Below are 27,663 nucleotides of genomic sequence, written 5' to 3'. Positions count from 1 at the left end.
CCTGCTCAGCTATGCACCTGGATTGCCAGCTTCCTACACAAGCGTAGCCTTCGTGTTTTAGTAGATGGTTGCGCTTCACAATTCTATGTAGTGAATGCTGGGGGCCCCCAGGGATCTGTGCTATCTCCCACACTCTTTCTTTTGCATATCAATGATATGCTCTCCCTTGGGAACATACATTGCTATGCAGATGATAGTACAGTGCATGGTGGATACCACGGACGCGCAGTGGCTGGGCGGGCGGAAACTGAGGAGAGGCGGGAGAATCTTGTCATTGAACTCGATAGGACGTTAGAGCTCATTGCCAAATGGGGTTCTGATAATCTTGTTGAGTTTAATGCCAAGAAAACACAGGTATGCGCTCTCACAGCGAAAAAGTCACCATTTTACCCACATCCCTCCCTCTGTGGCACACCGCTGATGATACAAAGCAAAATCGCCATGCTGGGGATGGACGTTCGCTGCGACCTTAGTCCAAGGGATTACATCGAGGCTATTATAAAAACAGCTTCACGAAAACTCGGAGTTCTGTACAAGGTGCGGCGTTTTTTCACGCCGCAACAACTGTGCCTGTTATACAAAACACAGGTACGGTCTTGCGTTGAATATTGCTCGCACCTTTGGGATGGCTCCGCTAAGTACCTACTGGAGGCCTTGGACTGGTTGCAGCGACGTGCAGTACGCATTATTGGCGACGTAAAGGTCACAAACACCCTTGAACCTTTACAATTGCGTCGCGAGATAGCAGCACTGAGCGCTTTCTATCGACTGTATCACGGCGAGTGCTCTGAGGAATTATTCTTTCTAATTCCTGCTTCCCCCTTCCTTCTTAAGTCCACGCGAGTTGGTTCTCGATGTCACCGCCCAACTGTGACATCAATTCCATCGCGCACAAAGAAATTTGGCAACTCCTTTCTTTGTCGCACTACCAAAAAATGGAATTCCTTACCAGCTCACGTGTTCCCCTCCTCTTACAACCCGGGTTCCTTCAAACGAGGCGTGAAGAGGCATCTTGCGGGCCGGCAAGGCGGTGACGGCTAGTACAGAACATTCTTCCCGACTGTACTGGCCGTCGTCGCGTTTGGACTCTACTACCACTTACCATCAGGTGTAGTAGTCATTTGCCATCCCGGACATATAAAAAAAAATACGTCTTACGATTCGTAATCGAGTTGTGATTCGTGAGGCACGAGGATGCAATAAGTTTTTCCTTGAAATTGGGGTAGATGACAAGACGGAACTGACAGTAAAAGTGTTAATAGTGACATACTTATTAACTTTGTCAAAATAAATAACATATTAATTTAAAGTCTTCTGTAAAAGAAAATTGAAAGCTAATATAATATATTTAAATAAGCGCATGAGAAAAAAAAGATATATAATGCTATAATCATGTTATCTCGTTGATTATGTTGGCTAGTTTATAAGACACCAGATACAAAGTACAAATGTTGTCTCGTAAAGCCGTAGGTCCTACTCCTAAATTTATTTGTCGTATGGAATCTGTAGTTTCATCTTACTATTCGTGTGACGCAATAGAGAATAATTTGTTCTGTACAGTTAGTAAGATGATAGTATTATCCAAAAATAGGTTATGATAATATTAACATACTAGGTACGACTTCCTTGAATACCTTGTGGCTAGTTGTCAAAGCCGCAGATCTCAAGAAACTAGGTTCAATTCAATTGAAGTAATCCTTAGCAGCCTTTAGAAAGGCTATACAACACAACCAAAAAGAGCAGTTGCTCTTATATATTATTATATTCGACCGACAACAGATAGAGATTGCACTTGCGTATGCGCATACATGTGTGAAATATGATAAGTCCTGCGCAGTTGGCCATTCTTGGTTGAGAGTGGCTGGCGTGGCTGAAATCGGTCAGGCAATCCTTAAATAACACTATGATTATTTGAGAAAATATCATATTGGAAAACCCCTTATTTGAACCACGTTTAGTATAGACTGGTAGCTGCTAGCTTATTGTTACACATATTGAAAAAAATGCTTTTAATAATGAAAAATTTAAACACAGAAATAAATTTGAACTTATATTTTAATTTTATTAACAAAGTGAAATAGGTGAAATAAATAACATAATAATATATTTTAAAGAAATATTAATTTGTACATTGCATATTTTACCTTAAAATTATTTATTTCTTTAAATTCATATGACAACAATGTAATTTTGTAACAACTTTTCGTTTTGTTTGTTGCTGTTAATATTTAAACTTAAATCTGATAAAATTGACATTTTCGTAGTCAAATAAAATGCAGTTTTTTTAAATAAAAAAGTAACTTTTTGTACAATAAACATAACTATAAAATATCAGCTGAGTTTGTAAAGTGAATCACAGATTAAGTGTGGTGTTCCCAAAGGCCATTGATGCAGGCATGATTGAAATGCTAAGGCCGTTATATATCATAACATTTAGAATATTCATTTTCAATACAATTAATAACAGATTTCTAGTTATGACAGCAAAGTTAACAATATCAATTTTTTAAGTACATTAAATTGACGTGCAAGACTTTTCATGAGCAGTGTCGTTTAAAACCAGAAGTTACATTATTTATATGAACCACTTCATTTCTCAATATATGTTGAATCAATGTAAAATACAAATCTATTAATGATTTAATCTAAGATTAAGAGAGGACGATATATCACATATACACAATTATACTGTTTATTTAATTCCTGACTACGCGAGAATTTATTTATTTCGAATAATATTAGCTTTTATTAAAATGTAATTAATTATATTACAGTAATCGGTGCTCGGAAGGAATCTTTATTTTGATGTTTTATACTATTTTTCTACATTAAAATTTACATAAAATATAATACACAAATACGTAGAGTATGGTACTTTGTGTCAATAGATTCAATCTTGGGTACTAAACACCAATCACAGAAAAAAATAACTATTATAATTCTTTAGTATATTTATATTTAACTCCGCAGTATTACTGTGCTAGAGGAATGAGAGTCCAACCGCCGGTAGGGCGGGGTCACAAAATACTTGGCACCATTTGAGTATTAACACTATCATATCATTTATTAGACCATATCGATACACTCGTTCAAAAAATACTACTACAAACTAGAGGAGGCACATACATCAGGTCGACGAAAAGAAGTTCGAAAAATATAGCAATAAATACAACCATAGTTCAAATAATTTACAATCGCACCATCACCGCACACCGCGCTCAGCACCATTTTGAGTTAACACTAGAAACATAAACGGAGATAATTTCCTCGCAAGATAGTACGAGCGTGTGCTACAGTCTGATGTCGTTAGTGGCGGCGAGCAGCGGCCCGCGAGGACGACGCCACGTTTCCTCGTCTCCCTCCGCACCCGCGCCGCTGCCCTCTTGCTCTGCCGTGCGCACAAACGCGTGACACTGCACATCGTCTTGCGCTCCGTATCGGTGCAATGTCAGAAACTTTAGATTTGCCACGATCGAGGAATTTATAGGTCTCGTTGGGATGTTGACTGTGGTCGCCGAACGCTCGATACGTTTCGTCCTACTCTCTGGCGTCGCAAGCTCCAGCGACTGGCCACGGTTGTACAAACGAGACTGCCCAAATCGTGGAGTCAACCTTCCGATCAGGTTATCCTCTTTTCTCGTACATTTACTTGAGGCTTGTGAATCCTCCGGTGGCTTAGGTTTTTTCTTTAAGAAGAATGGCGTTAGTCTTTCGGTGAGAGGGCGAGAGGAATGAGATCCAGCGTCTTGTACGTTTGACGTGGAATTTGAAGTTTTTAAAGGCTTTATGGAGCTCGATTGTGTTTTAATAGGGTTTGATTTCCGTTGCAAGCTTATTCTTGAAAACATCCCGTATTCTTCCTTTTCTTTTATATCTGTAGATTCCTCAGATTTAATATCACTCTTGTCGAAATCTGGTACTTCATCTTCACAAACTTTTAAAACACAATATGTATCTCGTTGCAATTCATCAAGAAGGCTATCGTCATTTGATACAGTATCAATTTTGCTAGCCGGCCGAACATCGGTGCCTTCCGGAAGATTTCTTCGATCTTCCGAGCTGGTACCTTCAGGAAGACTCGTTGTTGATCCACATACAATTTCGTGTCTGAAAGTTGCGTGTTCATCCGATTTCGTAACATCGATTTCTAATGGCTTAGCTTGCACTCGCACTCGAGACGCCGTATTTCCACGAGGAGGCACAGCGGGTGGAGCATCATCGTCGGATGTATGCGCGTGGCTCATAAAGTTGGCCATTAGTTCGTATTCTCTGCAACGACTGGAGATGTCATGTTCCGGTCGTTTAGTAGGTGTGAGATCAGGCTTGGGTCTACGCAGCGGCGGTTTTAGCTCGACATCGACGTACTCGCAAAGCGGCAAGACAGGCGAGACAAGAGGCGCCCGCGATGGAGATAGGCGCGCGGGTTTAGGTGGTCTTGCTGGCTTTTCAGTCGAAGCGTCACTGTCCTCGGACGGTTCATGTTTGATGCAGGACATAGTGAGATACCCGCTTCCGGTGGACTTGTTCGATTTGCCAGAAGAGCGCTCGTCACCGTGTCGTGCTAGTTTTAACGACTCAGTACTTGAGCAGATGTCGTTTGGCGTTTGCAGGGGAAGCGTTTTGCCATCTAAATCGATTGTAGGCGACGAATCACCACGCCACGGTCGCCAGAAAAAGGAACCACTGTCAACGTTATTTGCGGCTCCTGCGAGGTGAAGGTAATTATCGTCGCCAATTGGAGCTTGTCTGAAAATTCATTATAAAAATTAAATATATATATATATATTTTTAAATATTTTATAATATCTATTACAGAGTTTATTTAATACACTCACTTGCTTCCATATTTTGTTTCTCTCGCTAACGATCTTCGATATATACAGTGACGATGTTCAAGATCGAACATAATTTTTTGCAATTCGCGTAAAGTTACCGCTTCCGCTTCGCGTTCTTCTAGACTCGTATCATCTAAAATAATAATAATAGTTATATTTTCACTATCAGATTGAGAATAGAATAGATATTATGCAGATTAGATCAACTTCAGCAAATGTACAGATTATCCGTGGTAACGAACCAGGCGGGCGATGCAAGCGCTCGTCGAGACGGTGCACGTGTGCAACGAGCTGAGCGTGCAGACGTTGCAGGTCTCGCGCGGGGTCGAGTCGCAGCGCGAGCGCGGCCGTGCCCCGCGGGGCGTCGCGTTCGCCCTCTGCGCTCTCACTCGCGCCGCTACCACATCCCTCTGCGTCCGGCTCTGATCGCCCACAGCTGTAGATAAAGTATTATTAAATTTTCAATGTTCTCGAATGGAAAAGTAATATAATTAAATTTTAGAAATGCTAAATTTATAATTTATTTAAAAGAACATTCAGTGTAATTTGTTTTTTGTTCTTTAGTTTAGAGTATTAATTAAATATTGTTTTACGAATTAGTTGCTATTGCCTTTTCGATTCATGTGATATTACCATGTCCACTTGGAGTCAGCATAGTATCCGGCATGGAGCGTAGCGGGTGAGCGGCGGCACAACGCGGACAGTAGCCGCAGCCACTCGGCGCGTTCCACACAATTACTCGCCTGCACGAACAGCACGCGCTCGCGGTGCACTGACGGATATCATATAACGTACATTATTTAATTTGATTCGATTATTTATATTGCTTTAATAATAATATTTAAGTTATATAATACTAAATTTACTATTTTCATTTTACTTTTATTAATACATATATACTTTATATAATAGTAGAAAATAAAACTAAATAAACTACGTGCGAAGCCCTTTGAATCCACATTTATTATTCGCACTGCGAATCTGTTGAATGCTTTGCCTGAGTCTGATAGGTACAATGTTGGTGTCTTCAAATCCATGGTAAACGGGTTCCTTCTGGCAAGGCGCGCATCCTAGACCGTGACTATGCTTAAAATCAGGCAAGTCAACGGTCAAGCGCTTGTCTATTATGTGTATAAAAAATTATTGTCAAATGTCATATGTACGTATGTATTTCTCACCTATTTGGAAGATGTTGTTGGCGTCGAGTGGTGCGCCGGCGGGCGGGCAGTCCACGGGCGCCACGCTGAGCACGCCGGCCAGCGCCAGGCGGTGCGCGCCCGAGCCCTTCGCACCGCAGCGTGACCACGACAACTCCCCACTGTTATGAACATATGAGAATTTGCTTACATTTATATTATATAAAATGGCACCTGTCAACTGATATTCTTTTATAGTATATAAAAGGTATAGCTTGGTATAAGTATTACAAAAAAAACGTTATGACGTAAAATAAAATTTATTGAACTTATAGCGATATATGTAACACATTGTGATCTGTTTATATAATTATAAAATGATAAATATATAATTTACCTAGTGAGTCTGAAATGTCTCCGCTTACAGTGCGGATGCGCCGAGCGCGCCCACCGCCGGCGCGGCGAGCCCGCACCGCCGCGCACGCCCTCCGACCGCTTGATCATAGTCCTGTACGCAAGCCCATCGTTATACTCATTGCACTGCCCTTAACCCTACTTATATATTACTATACCGATATACATCAAAATAATACGAAATATATTCTATATTAACAATTATATTATGTTCTTGTTGTATTCATTTTTAATATGAAAAGAAAGCGAATTTAAAACCAATCGTTACATAAAAATAATAAAGTACGTAAAATAAAAAGTGAAGCGAATAAATCAAAAAAGAAATCAATATTAATGACAAAACAATAAAAATATTTCATAAAACATATCGCCTTGCAAAATAAATGATCGAAATTAAATGATACATACCCATAACTTTTCCAAATGATGCATAAACAAAACGATAATATTTCGATTATAGAAAAATCCATAGACAAAATAAAGTGCCGATTTAAGTGGGAGAATTAAGTGATAATGGTGTCTTGAGTGCTTACCCCTCTTTTAGTAGAACGGGTGTCTCTTGCACGTTATTATTTTGCGTGTCTGAGCTTGTAGAGATTATTTCCAAAAACTGCTTTATTGCTTGTACCTGCAGGCGAACATTTAACGAAATTTAAAAAAAAAGGTTTGATCGTAATTCTGTCCCTTAGATATTTTAAATGTTATTAATTCATGGTTTCTTATATCGTCAAATTAACCATACTAATATTTGACGTATGTGGCTATTTTTGGATGTCGCAAAATATTATAGTACTAACTTGTTTTTTTTTTTTAAATACAGATCAAAACAAATATTATATATAATTAGTATCGTGCTAGCTAGCCCAAACATTAAGGGTATATATTACCGATATAAATAATATTTCCCATACTAAAGGCCTATTTAGTTTAGTTATTCTACAATTTAGCACTAATATAACATATAATTTTAAAATATAAGATAGTTACTGTGTTAGAGTGTTCGTTTATTAGTATAACAGTATACTAACATGTCTGGGTGTGCAAAAGCTGCGGTAGAGTTCGGCCATATACTCCTCCTTGCAAACCTGCTGTGCCGAGCGGCTGCTCACAAGGTTGCCCAACGACTGAATCGTCTTCGAGATTAGTGTCAACGTTCGATTTGTTTGGGGATCCTAAAAACAAGGAATCACGTTACTTATTTAAGAATAATAATTTGATCTTTCATTACAGAATATTGTCAAAGTGAATTTGAATAATCACATCGAATTTAAAAAAAAAACCTGCTTTATGGAATTTAATACCAGTTTATTTTAACATCCAGACAGAAGCTGAAGTCCATCATTAGTTGGTATTGTCTTACATAGTGATGTTACTTGTAAAGAACAACAAAGCTTACAATTTGTTCGGTGGTGAGATCGAATAATCGCGGCCCGAGGATAGCGGGCGCGAAGAATCTCAAGAAGATGAAGCCGGAGACGACGGAGTAGCGCACCTCCGCGTTGGCGGGGAAGTGTCGCGCGGCGCACTGCCGCAGCGCGTCGAACAGGCGGCACATGGCGGCCGGGCACTGCGCGTACGACGACGTGATCGCCGCGAACACCTGCGCGTGCGCATGATTAGCCACTATAGTATAGGTAGGCGAATGAGCATATGGACCTGATAGTACCAGTGTCACCAATGCCCATAGGCATAGGCATTGTAAGAAATGTTACCCATCGCTTACATTGCCGCTATGAGTCATCGACATATTATAACGACACGGATAAGCTTTTTAATATATATTTTAATAGTTAATTTTAGTAAAAATATTTGCATGTCAAAAATATAATCACTTAACATGTATAATATATTAGGTTGAAAGCAAATAAATTGAATTGCCCATAGGCTGACTTTGCAAGAAATATCATATGATAGTCCGTTTCTTGCGTTGGAGACAGTACCCGCTCGACGTAGTCCTTGAGGTTGGCGAGGTTGGCGGCGACGGCGGCGGCGGGCTTGACGCGCGCGGGGTCGATCTCGCAGGGCCGGCGCTCGGCCAGCACGGCGGCCAGCGTGGGCCGCAGCACGCCGCGCAGGTACGACGCGCCCGTCAGCCGCATCGCCTCGTCCATCATCTTCGACACCAGCGTGTTACCGCGGAAGATGGTCGTCGCGTCACTGGAAACCAGACGAATTATACGAATAAGAAAAAATCATATTTAGTTAATGTATTATGTTCATATTATTACAAATAAGATCGGACGGATGTAATCGGATCGGAGTAACTTTATATTATAATAAAATTCGAATAAAAAAGATATCTAGATATCGTTGAATAAATATGAAATAATTGTAAAAAACTTTGTAAGTATAATAACTAAATTGATTGTTTGTTCATTTTACTTGAGCAAATATATCAGTATTATGAATACGATTAATTTAAGGATAATATTTTCGTTGCCCGTTTAAAAGTACAAGAACTATTATTGATTATGAAAATGATACATAAAATAGTTTGAATCATATTGTAAAAATATATATATCAGCTATTATATATTTGACTATACATTATAGGTACTTGTATATAGCAATAATTCGAAATACGAAATTCATACAAGAAATACACATCGTTAAAAGGTAAAGTGGTCAAGGTAATTATTGCTGTAACAAAAATGCTCTAAAAATTCTCACAAAAGCGTCACATTGCATTGTGAATGCTGTCGTAATTTCTTCATGATTATAATTATGGGCATTAAAGTTTATTTATCCTGCTAGATATACATCGCCCCTTAATGATATGTCATTAGAAGATAGTTTACCTGAGAACGGGCTCTCACAAATGTATTTGTATTTAGATTGTAATAACTACAGTGATTATCTTGTGACGATAACTCTTTTACGATCGTGGGTATGAACAGCGTTATAAAAGTATTGGGCAATGTTTTATGAAAAATATTAACCTTGGCATAATTATATATATAAAAAAAGATGCGACACTATTTCGCAATATTTGGAAAAGACGTTTAATTACATTTTAAATGAATTCACAAAATTAAAATTTCTTTATGTATTCGGTTCTCTTGTAAAAAAAAATGTTTGTATTTGTATATAAAATTGGTTAAAGTTCGGTATGCGTGTATATGTAACGCCTCTTCAATTGGTTTTTCAAATTAATAGCCCGATACGATTTTCGTGTTACTCGATTCGTTTAGCCCTTAATTGCATATGTATATGATTAACGTATGTCCAAACTTACGTGAGGACAGATATCTCTGCATCGGCGAGCTCCTTCACGATGGGAACGATAAGGTCGTGGTGTGTGAACAGTCGTACCAATGGCTGTGCCGCATCCGTCTTGCTTGATACTATCTCACCGAGAATGTAAACAGCCGATGTCGTGATTGGCTGAAAGTTGATTATTTTGATTAAATAAATAAACTCTTTGTATAAAATAGGAATTTTTTTTTTCGAAAAAAAAGCTAACTATTATCGGTGACTAAATAAATCGTTCTCACCTTTTGATGGACACTCCTGAGGAATAGTTCCTCCAGTTGTGTGTAGTGGTGCAGCGGGAAGACGTGGTCGACGGTGTACTGCAGCAGCAGCCGCAGTGAGCCCAGCGTGGCACTGCCCGCTGCCGACAGGCGCGTGCCTGGCGGGGTGGCGCCGCGAGACAGGGCGCCGCCCGCGCGCGACGTCAGGAAGAACCTGCGGCAGGAATACTTTTAGAATCTAATGAAAACTCGAAACGTTCTTGTAATATGATCGGGTGTAGTGAAACCACGTTACCTTTTGGCTAGTCTGACATATTTACTTTATAATTGATATTTTTTATAACTGCTTTATTCTTACCATGCGCAAAGAGGAGCGGGTGCGGGCTGCCGCAATTGTAATCGCACTTCGCCAAGGAACACGGGTGTAGCCCCGTCGTGCCAAACAGACACCCTCGCTTCACAAGCTACTCCGGCCTGCGTAAGGAATTCATATGTTAATCTCTCTCTATTGCGACAAACTGTTCTAATAATCAGGTCAGATTAAGGAACTTACCGTTTGTGAGCCATCTTTATCTTTAGGATCGGCTTCCATTACTAGATCGAAACAAAAAATTTCATCAAATTGTGGATTGACCGTCTTCTTTTTGGGTTTTGTGCGTTTTTCGACTCTTCGTCCATTTGAATACAATAACGTAACGAGAGCGAAGGGGTCACATTGACCGTTTTTTGTAGTAAGTTCTGAACATTCTAACACTCGAAGTCTTAAAGTGTCAGGACCTACGCGGGCGGCACAATGTCTTTCTGGATCCGACCAGTAGTCGGCGGCGGTGGGTGTGGGTGATGCATCGGGTTCCGACATCGCATGCATCGGAGGTTTCGTCCGCACAGCCCATTGTGCGCGATCTTTTAAACTCTCCGACCGCGACAAGGCTAGCGACGGTTCCGTCGAAACAGAACTGAGAAGTTTTTTGCTCGTCGAGCTAGAGCACGATCCAAACCTCATGCTCTCTTTACAATATTCCGATAGTCTAGTGAGATTATTAGCTTTCGTCTTCGTCGAGAAGTTGTCGGCATTCGCGTCCGGATCGGGCGGTTTCGGGTCCATTCGCAACCGTTTCCTCGAATCCTCGAGAGTGAGTTCAATGTAGGCCTTTCCCTGAACCTCTGAGTCTGCGTCCACTGGCCGCAGAGCAAACCAGTGGTCTTTATTGTTGTATCGCTGTAAATCCTCCCGCTTGATAGCAACTTTGCCGAGTACTTTGTCTTGTTTGAGATGTTTGTCGCGATCGAACACGTATATGGACAGATATCGGAATCTTCGCGGTACCTCGAACTGGAATTCCTCGCCGAAAAATGGGCTGTAACAAAAAGTTCAATGTCAAAATCGACATGTAACAGAAGTATTTACAGAGATCCAACTAACCAGAGAGAATTATCGAAATGTAATGATCGTTGTTCGAAGTGAGTTCTCTAACTTCTTATCAGTACCGAACAAGTGTTATATTTATAAATGATATACTCATACAATTTAGGTATAGTTATGTCATTTACGGAAAATTAACTAATTGAATGCGTAAAATGTATTTATTTATTCGCATAGTAACTAAATTAAGATGTCCTAAAATTTTAGTGCAAAGTATTGGGGATTATGTTATCACATAACTTTTTCAGAAACAGTCTTTATTTTATTGTTATTTCATACCCTGGGTGTTTTCCTTAAAAATAAAAATATAATTTGACGTTTCGGTTATTTAATCGATTATTACTCAACTAAAATATGTAAATGTAAATTAGTCTTTATTAAGATACAGTATATTTTAATCAAATCTTTTTCCAAGTAAAGTAAAATTTATTTTGGCCGTCATTGATATGTCGAAAGAAAATGGCTATTGAAATTTCAGAACAATCTTAGAATCAAATTTTAATATATAATGCAAATATCTTAAATTTCGATAAATAATATTATTTTTCTATGTAAGGAGGCATTAGAAAGCAAACAAGTGTGAATGTTTATGGTAGTCTATCCCTTCAATGTGAACATGATAATCATCGCGGCACGGATACGCGTGGGCTCGCATCGTTCACGACAAAGGTGAAAGTTTCGACACTCGCCTTTATTGTGATACTACAGAAATTTAAATGCACAAAGACTATTATGAAAATTAACGCCGCGAATGTAAGTATGACGAATTGTTTACACTGTCCACAACTCCATACCAAGCCGATTTTAGAATTACGAAGATTTACCACGCATGGCCGTGTGTGTTTATTGTGATTTTACTAATTTAATTATGGAATTCGCATGCATCACACGATATGGCAAAGACGTCGTGCATCATAATCGATCATTCGGATGAAAACTTGACGTTGATAAATAATTAATAGTTAAACATTTGGGTAACAATGTACGTGAAGTGAAATCATCGCGATCAAAGAGTGATCTAAATCACAATTAAATAACAATATGAATTCGTGTATAATATTATTTACTGTATATGTTGTACAGACAAGACACAATTCATGTTTATTATGCCGTTGTATTGCAATAAGTATGAAACATACTAGTGTAATAAAACAGGCTCGCTGGGGCATCCGGCGCCGCACTAATATTTATAAACCGGAGGCGGAACTGCCACCAGCTGAGAGGGGGCGGCGCAGGCGCAACGCACACGCATGCTCTTTTTTTTATTACAATTAGAAGTTAAAGAACGTGATTCAATATATAGCTGTTATGTTTTTTTTAGAAACGAGTTACACGTATTTATATTCAGATAAAATAAATGCGGGATATTATGATAATTATTTAAAAAAAAACGTAAGATGAGAATTTATAATTATACATATTGTAAAGACTGTTTATTCGCATATATAAATCCAACAAGTATACAAATTATATAAAATGACAAAAAATTGGTTACGAAACTTATATAAAACATATACCTACACATAGACTTTAACTGCACACGTCGGCCTAATTGTTTGATTTTATAATTGGGATCTGGACAAGAGTCACATACGAAATGCTAAGTGAAACATCCTAAAGCGAGCTAACAAGTATTTCTCACGTCTGACAGGCAATAATTGGAACATACCACACCTACACCTCTTAGCGCGGTCTCAATAATCAAAAAGGATGGACGGTACGTGGAACAGAGCAATGCACTTAAAGTCGTCGACTGCCGGTGCCGGCCGTCCGTTTTGACGCAGCGATGATCATTTTACGCGCCACGAGGTTCCGGCATCAATTTATCACTTAAAAGCTTCCGCTAATGCAGCAACACTATGAGATTTGAATAGATCGGTTTTTATGACGTTCTCGAGCTGAAACGGCTTCTGGAAATGACTTCATACGATGAATGTTCTTAGTTAAATATAGGATTAAGTTCGTTCATATCTTATTCATAATATCTTTTCAGTAATTTCACAAACACAAAACGAATCATTTTAATGTTTTTTTTTTTTCAAAAAACGAACGTATAGCCGTTTCTTTTTGTATGTCCGTGTAAAATATGTTTTATATAGTGACGTAATTATATAATATACTTGGTAATATCGATTTAGAAAGTATCAATGGATGTTATTAGAGGTGTACTGATCATTAACGTTGTGATAACGGTCCTACATAGACTACAGTGTTACACAGTTGGCCGTTTGAAGTCATAACTGATAAGGTATCACGAGACAAAGAACCCATTAAGTCTCTCGCTGAGTGACGTGACATTTCCTTCGATATCCGCCGCAGCGTCCTGCTCACCTTTGGGGTCACAAATCATTATCTAGCTTCCGCTTAATCAATTAACAACGATACACTTCTTTGACAACTGTCAACATAACATAGTAATAGAAAAAAAAATATAAATGAGCCGAGAAGGCCCAGTGTGTAGAACGCTTGAATATTATCTGATGATTACGGGTTCAAACTCAGGCAAACAAGACTGTATTATCATGTACCTAATTTATCTTTATAATTAATCTCGTGCTTGGTATTGAAGGATAACTTGATCGTGACGAAATCTGCATGTGTCTAATTTCACTGAAACGGGCTGTTACTTTACTTTAACTTAAAATGGAATATAAAAGTTATATCCCTTCAACAAAGTTATATCTATTGTGCGTATGTGCGTGTTCTATTTAAAGAAATGTTGGCATTTTATCTTTGCCAAGATATTAGATGAATCGATTTCTTCTCCTAAAAATAATGATTCCATTTAAAACATGTTTATTTTACCAACAGATAATAAACATTACATTTACATACATTGTAATAAGATAATATTATAATAACAATAACAACGCATATCAACGGCAACAGGTTTAAATGTCTGTTTATTATGAATCAGTTAGTTCCTCTCCCCGCATGGGGTTTTTATGTAAAGTGCATGGTTGTAATCGCTACTAGCGAGTCTCATTCATTTCCAAAAATGAATGGCGAGGGGTGTAGCGGAAGGGACGTTCCGCGCCGACGCACGCTCGCCGGAAATGCATCCGGGACGTGGCGCGACGCCGCACCGCCCTCGCTGGCTGCGTGAATCCCTAGCCCTCCCTTTTCCAAAATTATCGCACGCATATAATTTACTCAATCTTTTTCAATCCAGTTTCACATGTTTACGGCGCATTCTTTGGTGTTGTTTTGTTAATAAAGTTTTATGATATTGTAATGAATTCTATTATAAATAGCGGTTATTATAATTAGGTTGAAATTAACTGTTTCAATTATTTCATTAATATAAATTTTACTATCACAACGATTGTAAATCATGCACAAATAATGCTGTTATCGTCAAATTAAATATGAATGTTGTTTCAGAGGTGTGATGGGCTCATTGAATAAATGCACGTCTTACGAGCTCATTAGTGCATCTAATTAGGAATGCAAATATTTTATCGAAATAAAGAACAAAGTAATTGTTTCCTAAAATTTACATTATAAAAAAATATATTTACACATAACAAACATTTTTATGTTTCGATATTTCAATCACTAAGTAAAGTGACGAAAAAATAATAGTTTTTCGAAATATCACTATTTCGAAAAGTTTAGCGCTTCTCAGTTAATATGTTGCGCAATTATTTAATGCATCTATTTACTGCATTTAACACGCACCGCTTAATGCATATGCAAGGAACGGAAGTAGTTTTGCATGGACGGTGAATGCTTTATAAATACAACGAAAGTAAAAGCGACAAAGTTTATTGTTTTCGAGAAACAAATTCGTTACACTCGAATAGATTTAGGAAGAGGAAAAAGATGGCATCGACACTAATAGTCGACTACATCCTGTAATCTAGATTTATTGGCGGGCTTGTAAAAAAACATAACATCACCGGTTTAAGAAAGACAAGACTGCAAATAATATGTATCCTGGTAATTCTGTAGACCATAGTAACGTTTGTATCTATTCGATTTTGTAATTTTAATCTTATAGCTACCAATTAAATTTATTTTAATATCTAAGTATACTAATAAATGGGGAGACTGTAATGTCTATCTGAAAAATCTACTAAATTAATATATATATCAAATTTATACAAAAAGGTCCGCATTTCTGAGGTTTTAATATATAATATAAGTAGCTGCGTTTTGCACTTTCACCCTTCCATGAAATATTACGCCTGTTGACGTGACATGTCGTGAATTTCATGTTATTTTATATAATATATACTATATAAATAAGGACATGTAATTCGTAATACCTAAGTAATCACCGTTAAAGACGTTACAAAAGATACAATAAGCTCATTATTGTGCTAACTTCGCGAAACGAATTAATAAACAATTGAGGTTATGGACGGACGCCAGGTACATTTGCATATGACATATATTTTAGGAAGAATGAAAACAATAGTGTGCCAAATTCCACCGACACACACACACACACACACACCGAAACAGCGGGAAACGTTAGCGTACTCTAATTATTCTTAATTCAGAACTTCTAACGTATAATTTGACAACCATTCAAAACGACACGAACCTTGACCCACTATTTGTGTTTGCTCCCTAAATTTAATGTGCCAGTAACGTTTCACACCCGATAAAACCGGAACAGCGCCCGGAAGCAGTACAAAGGGACCGTTATACGCGTACTGGACAAATATTGAAAACTTATATTCATTATAATTAAATCAAAATGTCATAATATTTTTTTATAGTTTTATATGAGAGAATCTTTATATAAGTGGACGTAAGAGTGCCAAGCATTTTATCTGTGTATTAAACTTATTATATTTATTTAAATTTGTGTGGATGGATGGATAGAGTTTTGTTTGAGTTTTGTTTCGATGGATTGAATATAATGAGTCTGTAGAAGAGATAGCTTAGTTTACAAGCTATTATATATATTATAAGCTAACACACATGCTACCTCATACCTGCCCTTCTACCTTCACAAGCGTAGCCGCGAGCGGAAATTAGTATTTTTATTTTCGCAATGACAGTGTCTACGGGCGAATGTGAACACTCCCAATCGAGTGACCCATTTGTTCGTTCGCTTTTCTAAAATAAATTAAAAACAAGTATATACTCACTTAAGTGTTCTCTCCATAGTGGAAGTGCGAAATATCTCCTCTTGGTCGAGTGACAGCACACAGTATATGTCACGCTGGCAGGCGGCGCCATTGTTGCGAGCGGGTAGATTCTTAGCTTCACCTATTTAAAAATAAAATGCATTATAAAAATATAAAAAAAATAAGTATGTTTAGATCAAGTAAAAACTAAAAATCCTCCTTGAAATACTCTGTTCGGAAGGGAATTATTTATAAAAATTATAGTTTTAAATATTCTATAATAAGATTAATACTTAAAAGCGTATTATTTGATAAAAACGACTTAGTTTAGTAATCTACACTACGACCCGATGGTTTATTGTGTATATATTTAATATAATATATTGTAAACAAAACGACGATTCAAAAGTCCATACAAAAGCCTAGATGAATAAAATATATTTAGATTTAGCAATAATGATAAAAAAAAATTGAAACGAAAATATTTTTTTAATCATCCGGCTCAAGACCGACAGCTTGCGTCCTACTTCGATGAATCTGGAGAATATCACTAGAGATTTATTTATAGATGCCGCACGTAATAACTGTCAGGATATACATGTATGATGAATACGTGATAACGAATAACTAATGCACGGGTATAACGCTAACGTTATTATGAAACGAATCGTAATAGGTATTAACTATGCCGTGTAGGTATTTTAACTAATAGTAAAGCAATTCATTCATCGCACGCGTACAAACGATACCAACTCATATAGAATACGACGCCTAACGTCACCTAACAAGGTGTCTCCGATTACATGCGCCATTGGCTTTCCGTTTTGGTTCGCGTGTCGTCATCCATTTAGGTTCTTATTGTCATCAACTAAAACATACTTCAATTAAAAACATATAGTATTCAGTCGAATTCAAAGTCGAGAAATTCCAATTATAAGTTAACATAAGTCCTTTTCATGATGATCAGTTGAGTATTTAAAGCATAATAAATAACTCACTTTCGCTTTTATAATACAATAGTGTTGTAAGAATAGCATAACTGAGTTACTATAGTTGTCAATAAATTATATAGTTATGCATATACATGTTTGTGTGTAATATAGGTATCTTTAATATCTATTTAAATTTGCCTTTTTCTTCTATACATCTGTCATCATCTCTGCTATGTTTTTTATTTTATTCCAGTTATTTACTAACCAGCCAGTCCCCGAAGTATGAAATATTACAATAATAAAATTTGAGACACAATTATTGCTATTTCATTCGTCATCCCAATTAAACGGACCACATACGATTAAAACTAATGAACTCTTACAAACTTGAGGTCTTAATTGACACGCGCTCGCGCAGCCTTGACAGTTTCGATTTAATGTGCTGTTTTCACGATTTAATCCATTGTATTATAAAATGGATTTTGTCATATTTGTGCAAGCATGAGATGTAGTGTGACGTGACAAGCGTAATTAAGTCCGATTGAACGATTAAAGGTCGCTATTTCTGTGTTAAGGAATTGAATTTTATAAAATAGAAGGTCCATACGTTGTGCAACGGTCCGCACTCTATGACCTCGTCAGACATAGCTTTATACGGCAAAGCGAGGCAGAGTGACCATCGTGCCCGTACAATATGTCCATGGAACGTTAGCAGAAACTTTTTCTTTTTAAAGCCCTATTTGAGAACTAGTATTTCTTAATACTATTTTAGTTACTTATAGTATTTTATGTTACACTCGTTATATATGTAAATCAAAACTGTACAAATGTTTTTTTTATATAATAAAAAAAAAAGTTTTAATATTTATATTACTTCGTCTAGGTTATATTGAAAAAGCATTTCAAATGACTACTATGTTTTGCTTGCAAGTCCATCCGTATAGCTGATAATAATAAATACATTTTGTACATATTATCATATAAATAATTTATAAAAATAAGGGCCGGTTGTCGTCGTTGGTAGATACTTGCCTTTCACGCCGAAAGTTATGGGTTCGATTCCCATCCAGCCCACATTTGTTTGCATTAAAATGTCTATTTGCCCTGAGTCTGGGTGTAATTATCTATATAAGTATGTATTTACAAAAGAAAAGTAGTATATATTAGTATATCAGTTGTCTGGTTTCCATAGTAAAAGCTCTGCTTAGTTTGGGATCAGATGGCCTTATGTAAATAAAGTCCTAGGATATTGTTATTATTATATGATTATTATTATTTTAATAAGATATATCGACAAGAAGGGTATACAAGTTGCGACCATACAGCTAACGATACAATCAAGAGCAACGGATGAGCAATACATAAACTTGCGGTCATACCACATAAGAAACGATCTTTAACAGCTATCATTAAGGTCAAGAAAATGAATAGAATTGAACAGGCAAACATAAATATGTACATTTATTTAAATACATTTATATGTTATGTAATAAACCAATACAGAATTATCAATAAATAATTAATAAATTAGACTTAAATAGGAGAACAAGATGGTGGACGTTTTACTACATTGTTAAAACAAATTCGGTGCATTTCAGACTTCCATAGGCAAAGAGTTGCAAATAAAATTATATTATATTATATTATTATTGGAAATGTCGTTCTATAATAGTATTTCATTCGAAATCATAAATAAATAAACTCAAAAATGTTAAAAAAACAACAGTAAGGGAAAGTAGATACAACAAAGTCGGCCTTTCACTTAAACGTTGTGACTAAATTGCCACTCATCATTACACCCGTAATTACTGCCTTCGAGTGAGATTACGGCGATTGTTAGGGCCAAAACAAAGACCTTGTATCATCGGTACACTGAACACTCCCACAAATTCGTAATTGGACTACGAGAGAAACTAGCTAGTTGCAACAAACTGTACATAATTGTTGATGCAAAAACAACCGTCATCATCATCCAAGACGGTAACACACGCCACCGAACTGGGTCGTGGGAGTGAAACGGGACCTTTGAATAACGCCATGGGTACCTGAGGAAACGTATACTTGCTTTGTAGTTTGTGGCAACAATAGCGAGTGTCATTATGATATTTCCACACTAGTGCGTAGCTCGCGCTCTTTCGAAATCGAGAGTTTGTAATGTGTAGTCAAATATTTTAGAAGCTACATAATTGTAGAGACAGTCATTGTGGTATCGTAACTGTGAGCACGCAATGTTTTAAATAACGAACTTTCGAAATAACTAACGCTTGTATATTATAAAATATGTAAACTAGATTGGAATAAAAAAATATATTATTATGTTCGTTAATTTCCAATAAGGCTCATTGGACATATCTTAAGCCTAATTGTTATTATACGGTAAATAGTCACCTACTCACTTTAAACGATGACGTAAGAAATTAATCACTTGCATCCGAGCCAATTTTGATTGTACTCAATTATTAGATTATGTTTTTAAACTTCATCTAAGAGCGTTTGAAGTCTTTACAATTTCATACCAAACTGTTAGGTCCAAACATAATAAATTAATGAGAAAATTGATTTATATCCTTAAGTTATGTGTCCTTAATCTAAAAGTTATGTAAATATTATACAGTACCTACCTAAAGTTCCTTCCCACATAGGAGTCAGGTTTGAATCTAGGTCCTCACCCACATGCTTAGCTATAGCAAGTGGCCCAATCTAAAGTTGAGTTACATACATATTTCAGTTGTAATAAAATATAAGGCGTTCGAAGATCAATTAAAAATAAAAAGTTGAAATTTTTATAAGGGTCTGATAACGAATAACGACTAACGATGAAATCTAACCAACAATCTACTTGCTTATGTTTCATTGTTGGCAATACGTATGTATACGCAATAATAATATACGCTATTTAGAAATTTATTTTTATGTAAATCTTGAGTACATGAAAATGAAATCTCTCCATTTCAATGTAAACTCATCACAAAGCCATTTCGGTTAGTAATAACTGCGTATATATTATCGAGGCCATTGCCCCGTGAGGCGCGCCCGCTCAAAGATAATTACAAAAACAATTTCGCAAATACCAGTCGCTAATTCATGCAATTGTAGGAGCATCGAGCTAACGATCTTTCGGTTCGATAAACAAGTGTACCGTGCTGTGTGTATCTTATCATTGATAGTCGTTTTGAATGGAATCATAGCGAACCACGTGAGGAATCGTCAAGGCGAGAGCGCGCATCGATAAAGATTAATGAGATCGTTTTTCATTAACGGAGCGACGAGTTTCCATGAATGGGTACGCTGAATGAAAAACGTTAGTTCGCCCCATTCACGGAGCGTGGCGTGTCGCAGATAACTACCACAGCGAACGACGCCTATGAACGCGCGCCGCCTGCCGCCCGCCGCTCGACCACGCGTACGTTTTCATGTCACTCATCGGTTCGCACTATGTTGTACCAAATACGTTACGTTACGCCTCTGAAGCTGAACTACATACCTTGATACGCATGCAACTCACTGAGAATACTTTTGAACATTTGTAGTTTTTAATTAGAGCTTCTATCGGCTTTTTTTATAGACGTTGTTTAGCGGATGTTTAGTTAAACAATGATTTCTATCCTTCTGCCATTATCGATTTAGTATTTTAATATAAGACAGCATTATTTAACTAATCACATCTTAAAAAACTATAAATTTTATAAACATTTTAAAAAAATTTATAGGTAAACCGAAATATTTAAAAGACGAACATTCATTAATAAATAAGAAAATCAATATTGTTCTATTTAATCTTCAAAGCGATACAAGGGAAAGTGGTTTAAGTTATAATAATATAAATAATTTTATCGATGAAAATATCGTTGCGGATATGCTAGCTGATTACAACTTGTGTTTCTTCAAGCATTCATGCGATAGTGATCAAATATTCCGGAAAGTATCAATGTCGTGTCCGTTGTGTTATGAAAGATTGCTCATAATGCATAATGCATTAAACGTCACATATTTTTTACATAGATCTGAGGAAAAATTCCACAAATTTATAACGATTACTATACGTTCCCTATTATATTTATATTCCTCACAAAAATAAACCTCAGTTGAATCGTAACTGAGATGGCCTAGTGGTTAGAACGCGTGAATCTTAACCGATGATCGTGGGTACAAACCCGAGCAAGCACCACTGAATATTCATGTGCTTAATTTGTGTGTATGATTCATCTCGTGCTTGACGGTGAAGGAAAACATCGCGAGGAAACCTGCATGTGTCTAATTTCATTGAAATTCTGCCACATATGTATTCTACCAACCCGCATTGCAGCAGCGTGGTGGAATAAGCTCCAAACCCATCAGTGGGACATTAACAGACTGTTACTGTTACTGTTACTGAATCGTAAATGAGGGACGATTCTACTACTCTATTAATTTGCAATGGTTACGTTACGTTCCCGATTCTATTCCGATCCAACTTCGATCGAACTGCAACGGGTTTGTTGTATTAGAAGAATTAGAAAACGGCTAAACAGCAACGATTACGTTTCGATTCGATTGCGATAAACTGATAACTTGTAAGTACTCTTTCTGCTTCATACTTCAGGCTTAGATTGAATGTAAATATATCACCGGTTCCGACTGAAGTTCTGTATATTTCAATTAGTATCTTGAATTAACAAACATTTAAACCTACCATTACTTATGTATATTTCTCTTGAATGATAGGTTCGAAAAAAAGCGACATAATATGAAATTTAAAAAATGCCCAAACTTTAGAATGACTATATACAGACATTAGATATATATGAATTTCTTATTTGATTACGCAACCTAAACTAAGAATGTGTACCACGAAAAAAAAGGACCTTGCCATGAATAAACCTCTGACCAAACAGAGCCGGTGGTCTTAATCATCGGCGCGGATGGAAGTCGGTGTAACTGCAGTCTTTATTAAATTAGGAACCCTCTATCTAAGATTAACCATCTCTTTGTGAAGACATGTGAATAAGACAAGGTATAATGTTCTTAGAACTAGAATCTAGTTCTTAGAACTAGTCTCATGCAGCTTGGCGCAATGGTTAATACTAGTGTAGGCTAACATCTCAGTTAAGCCTTAGCCTGCATAGTCACCCGATATCAATCCTATAAAGAACGCGTAGGATACTTTACAAATATCTGTTACATATGTAAACTTAAAAAATAAATTAAAATAATATCGGCTGTATTTATATGAAGCGGTTGGATATACGTATGTCCTTTTTTAAAACTTAAAATTTGCAATTAATTTCGTAGTAATTAGTAAAAGATTAATTTAAAATAAATAAATCAACAATCAAACGGAACAAATAATACAACATAACCGTAATAAGTAACGGGTCGTATTTGCATCGTTATCAGACAAATATACTTCGTTTTATCATTACAAATTACTAAGTGCCTATGTTTAACCTCGCATTGCTAGTAAACAAGTACAATATATAAATATATCGTAAATATTCTTTCCATTACTATATTTTACTATTACCCTCATAAGCAGCGTTTATTCTACAACTCTCTCAAGCTCTCAAGGCCTTACTATTATGGTTACATTAAGAAAGATGATTTTTATTTATAGCAACATTTAATTACTGATAATTATTCTATTACTGGAATATATTATTAATAAAAATGTCTTTAAGTTGTTTCTAATATATATATTAGTGATTGCAATCGTAGTATATTATATTTATGATTAAAACATTGGCGCGGATTCAGATGTACGCACTCTATACCAATTTGACAGGACTAAATTATTTGTTACCTTCTTTTTAAACAAGCGTATGAGATAAATTAAATAGTATTAATTATTAAAATCAAATATGACTATTTTTACTCGTTACATTATTATAGTTTTAGGTAATTTCATTAGGTTAGTTTATGATTATGTTTTACATAATCTACCACTATCGTCCTTGAATAAGCGAGCTTATTGAATATAAACAAATACAACGATATATATATATAATATCATTATTATATAAATATACTAGTAACTATATTAAACTCATTAAAAATAATAGGATTCATTTAAATGCGGCCCATTTGGATAGCTGGACTAAATGATGGCAAGGAACAAAGGTGTAGTACAGATAAGGTTCAGACTCGGCGGAAGTTACCATAAGTACATATTCGCTGTATATAAAGCTGGCAATTGCTAATAGTGTTACCAGACGGTTAATCTAAATTTAAGCACGATTTTATTAATACTATAAGTAATCAGTTTGTATTATATAAATGCTCAACAATATCGACACTAATTAAGCCCAACTTCATGATGTTTTTAAAAAATATTTTAATATCAACCTCAAATTGGAGCAAAGGCGTAAAATAAGCCCAAAACTTTTCCACAAGAGAAGAGAAGCGTTTTCCCAACAGTGGGATGTTTACGCGGTTTTATTTACACAGGCAAGGCGTCCTGTAATATTTGTCACAAATATTAGTAATGCATTATTTTGTGATAAAATCAAATATACAGTTAAATTTGTGTAATCAGATTCGATTATTAAAAATAAAATAAACCAAAATTCGTTTGGTCATACCGTTTAGAGCATGCATAGTTTGAAATGGGACGACCAACTTAGATACTATACAAATACCAACATTTCAAAATCGAGATTATATAAAAACATTTAACGTACATATTTTTTAGTAAAATGTTACAGAAAGGAAACGACAAATGTATAAATATATAGCTAGTCGCCCCGGCTTCGCGCGAGTAGATAAGAAGAAAAATATAATTGGATAGGATTTGCATAAATCCGTTCTTAGTGAGATATAGATTTACACATTTTTTTATAAAGTCCTCGTTGTACACCCGTCATTTGTTTCATCTCGATGGAACGTACACTACAAATTCCACGCGAAGTCGCGAGCAAAACTCACCTCACGATATATCCGTAGTGAATAATATTATTACAATTAAACATTTAGCTTTAGTATTCGAATAGTATTTTGATAAAATAAATATTATATAAGGTTCATTGTTTGTTATATCTAACAGTTCAGTTGAAAGGGTCTAGGGTCGCGCCCCGGAAGGCATACTGCACCCTTATCGCGTCAGACACACTTTGTGTTATCTTTGGATTTATGTGTTCGCGCCGCTACCGACACACAAATCAATCATCTGCACAGTTACTACACTTTAATAAGTTGTTGCTATTTCAAATTAATGAGCTATGGTATTACACAATGAAGATACTATACTGATGCAACATTGTGATAGATTGTTCAAATTTAATTAAAATTCTTAATTATGTTGGGAAACTACTCGAATTAGTCAAGTAAAAAAAAAACAGAACCGTAGCATGGCAGTAACAAGATTGTCAGATTTTATACATAAATATATTTATTTTTTTCAAATAGAAAGCATACATTAAAAAATAAATGTATTTATATTTATAGTTCATAATAGGAGATTCTAGATGAGCATTAAAAATTGTAATTTAAGCAGATGACAAATGAAAACAATTAAATAAAAAAAGGTTATATATTATCTTAAAAACTATTTAGTTGAATGTGTAATCTTTTTGTTGTATTTTTTTTCTGCTTACAATTTTATTATTATGTATTATTTTATATTTAATATCACTACATTTTCCTCAATTTCTATCCTTTTTTATTACAATGTCTCTACATATATAAAATGTCAACTATAATGCAAAATTGCTTAACTTCAATTTCAATTGCTATAACTCTTAAACTAAAAACATTTATTATTGTTTTTTAAATCTTACTGAGCCAAAAACTTCTTTTAAAAATGAGTAATATGGTAAGCATTATTTATATTTATATCAAAATTTGAAATCATTTGTTAATTTTAAAAAATAATGTTAATATTTGATAATATTATTGAAGTCTTATATCTTATTAATAGATTGCATAAAATCAATTACTTGACCGAGAATCACAGTGGAACCACCAGGTGGTCCCACGATGAAGTGCAATCTTAGAAATATCTGCAAGACCTAGATGGATAATTATTTCTAACTATAACTAAAGAATAATTTCACCCAATCATAACCTACTGCCACATAGACATTAAAACAATATTACTTTTGCTCCATAGTAAGCATTATAACTGGAGAATCATACATACATATATATAAATCTGTTCAATCATACATATATTTGTGATAAGAATTATGTTATACAATAATTACACTTGGATGCAGATATTTTATCATTCTTGTTTTAATTTGTGTTCATTAATAACTTGTTTTAAAGTAATGAAAATGACCTTCTAATAGAAGTTAATAACTTCACCTGTTTGTATGAATTTTAAGCCCCTTCCACCCAATTAATTGAGCTAGAGTTTCGCAAACAATAAATTTTTAATGATCTTTTTTCTTTAAATTAAAAAATCTAAAGAGATGTTTCTGTTAATTTGATTGAGTTTGTTGTGTCAGCATCAGAATAAAATTTCTGAAATAAAAATTTAATCACCTTTTGTGGTTTTTTTTAGCGACATCTTTATTTTCATATGCCAGTTAGACAACTGTATTTCTGACTGTCTTTGAAGAAAGTGGTACACTAAATTTTATTCATTTTTGTAAATGGATCTTTAATACTGATAACGAGCAATATCACTGACTGTGTTTGGATATCTTTGACCTCTTCAGTGCAATTTTATAATATTATCTTAATTCTTTATTAATCATACCAATAATGATAATATAATATATACCTAGTAAAGCTAAAGTAATAATAATTGCACAGTTGTTTTATATAGGTGATTAAAATAAATTAAAGATAGGTTTATCGGCCACTATTCTGTATTCCATCATCATAGTAACAAATATAACAGAGTCAATACCGTTAATAATAAATTCTTGGCTTCATTTGCTTTGTCAAAACTAATTTTGTTAGGATATGATCATTTCGTGCTATTGAAAATATTCATTTAATTTGAGAGCAGCTATGCATAGTTTATTTAAGTAAATATCTCGTGCCTCAGACTTTGATTTTAACAATCAGTCAGTTATCAAATATGTTTTCTAGAGTAGCTGTCTATTGACAAAATTCAGCTGTACCACATTACATTATAATAGGAGGTATACAAACCTGTGTGTACAATAATATAGAAAATGTTATAAAAGTTATAAATTTCGTTTTTCATATCCCATAGCATATGAAAATCGAAAAAAAACTGAATTATATTCATTATACCTATCACTGACATTCAGCCCAAGGGAATAATGAACATTATAAACTAATAAATAAATAAGCCACATAAGCCACAATTTTATGAACAAACTTACATACATAAGAATAATATTTATGTAAAAATTTAATTAAAATTAAAAATAGTTATAGTACATTATTTCTGTTCGAAAATATCCAAAAACAAAATATTACATTGGCAGTTTAGCAAAATGGATGACGTGATAATAAAATACTAATACAATAGTATACAAGAGATATCTAATCTAATATGATCTAAGCACGAGTTCATTGTGTTCACGGCATTCATTCATAAACTGTACACGAACTGTCAAAGTAATCAACGACAAAAACAAAGGGCCGTCCGATACTGTTAACTCGTCTAAGGAGATACTTGGTAACCTACAACTGTACCAACCTTGCACTGATCCCTAACCTACTCCGTAAACTTTATCCATGTATGCTAGCTCGACAGGAAATCTTAAAGTTCTTAGGTACCTACCACCTGTTCATCTCTGTGACAACAAATCATGTATCACTCGAAACTAAACCTAATTAGTTACATTTATTTTAAGGTAATCTAGTCTACTATAAAAACTCAACCCATATTGATAAATAGCTTATAAATAGTACGTACCAATCTTAATTTTCAATCTTTCTTCTACTCGCACTTTACGCGTTTCGTCCGCCATGTTAAATCCATAACTGTTTATCTCTTTCATCCGCTGTTATCTCTTTCGGAACGAGCCCCTCGGCCGGCTTGTCCCGCCACTTCCGGAGTGTCGTAATGTTCTACTTGAGCCTGTTTTTAACAAGCTCTAAGTAACTGGGCAGATCCGATATGAACACAAGAAAATATGTAAACAGTTTTATTTTCCCACATCCTTCAGGATTCGAAGCACAGTTAAAATCGAATGAATTTTTAGTTGCATTGCGCATGTGCTCAATATGTGCACTTTATTTTATCAATGAATGCACTTTACGCCTAGTTAACACAAATATTCACTTCACTGAATTATAAAGCAAAATATAACTCATATTAGATTTGACTTGGACAGTCACAGTTGTAATTTGATTTACACAACACTTCGTCAATAAAATATTTGTCTCATTGAATGAACAAAAAGTATGAATGGACAATTACGTCACGTCATAACTGCGCCTGCGCGGTAGAAGATTCATGGACAGA

General features: G+C 35.5%; 1 protein-coding gene across 1 annotated transcript; it reads right to left on the bottom strand.

Moving 5' to 3' along the window:
• Positions 1-2,065: 2,065 nt before the first annotated feature.
• Positions 2,066-27,663, bottom strand: LOC126776155 (GTPase-activating protein). The gene is made up of 16 exons (XM_050498458.1): positions 27,112-27,663; positions 16,387-16,507; positions 10,412-11,216; positions 10,217-10,332; positions 9,880-10,072; positions 9,621-9,769; positions 8,326-8,542; positions 7,782-7,985; positions 7,414-7,557; positions 6,919-7,013; positions 6,369-6,479; positions 6,014-6,153; positions 5,469-5,607; positions 5,078-5,271; positions 4,836-4,968; positions 2,066-4,746 (listed from the first exon to the last, which is right to left on the bottom strand). The coding sequence occupies exons 1-16, from the start codon at positions 27,194-27,196 to the stop codon at positions 3,291-3,293; spliced, it is 4,302 nt and encodes a 1,433-aa protein (XP_050354415.1). The 5' UTR covers positions 27,197-27,663; the 3' UTR covers positions 2,066-3,290.

This window comes from Nymphalis io, chromosome 2 (assembly GCF_905147045.1).
Source record: "Nymphalis io chromosome 2, ilAglIoxx1.1, whole genome shotgun sequence".
Classification (NCBI taxonomy): domain Eukaryota; kingdom Metazoa; phylum Arthropoda; class Insecta; order Lepidoptera; family Nymphalidae; genus Nymphalis; species Nymphalis io.
Note: the sequence above shows the minus strand (reverse complement) of the source record. Positions and strands in the feature narration are given on the sequence as shown.

Coding starts and splice junctions, on each gene's coding strand:
- LOC126776155 (XM_050498458.1), bottom strand. CDS start 27,196: ATGAAAGAGATAAACAGTTATGGATTTAACATGGCGGACGAAACGCGT. Junction 6,480..6,918: donor CCCGTTCTACTAAAAGAGGG/GTAAGCACTCAA, acceptor GCTTGCGTACAG/GACTATGATCAAGCGGTCGG. Junction 6,154..6,368: donor AGACATTTCAGACTCACTAG/GTAAATTATATA, acceptor TGTTCATAACAG/TGGGGAGTTGTCGTGGTCAC.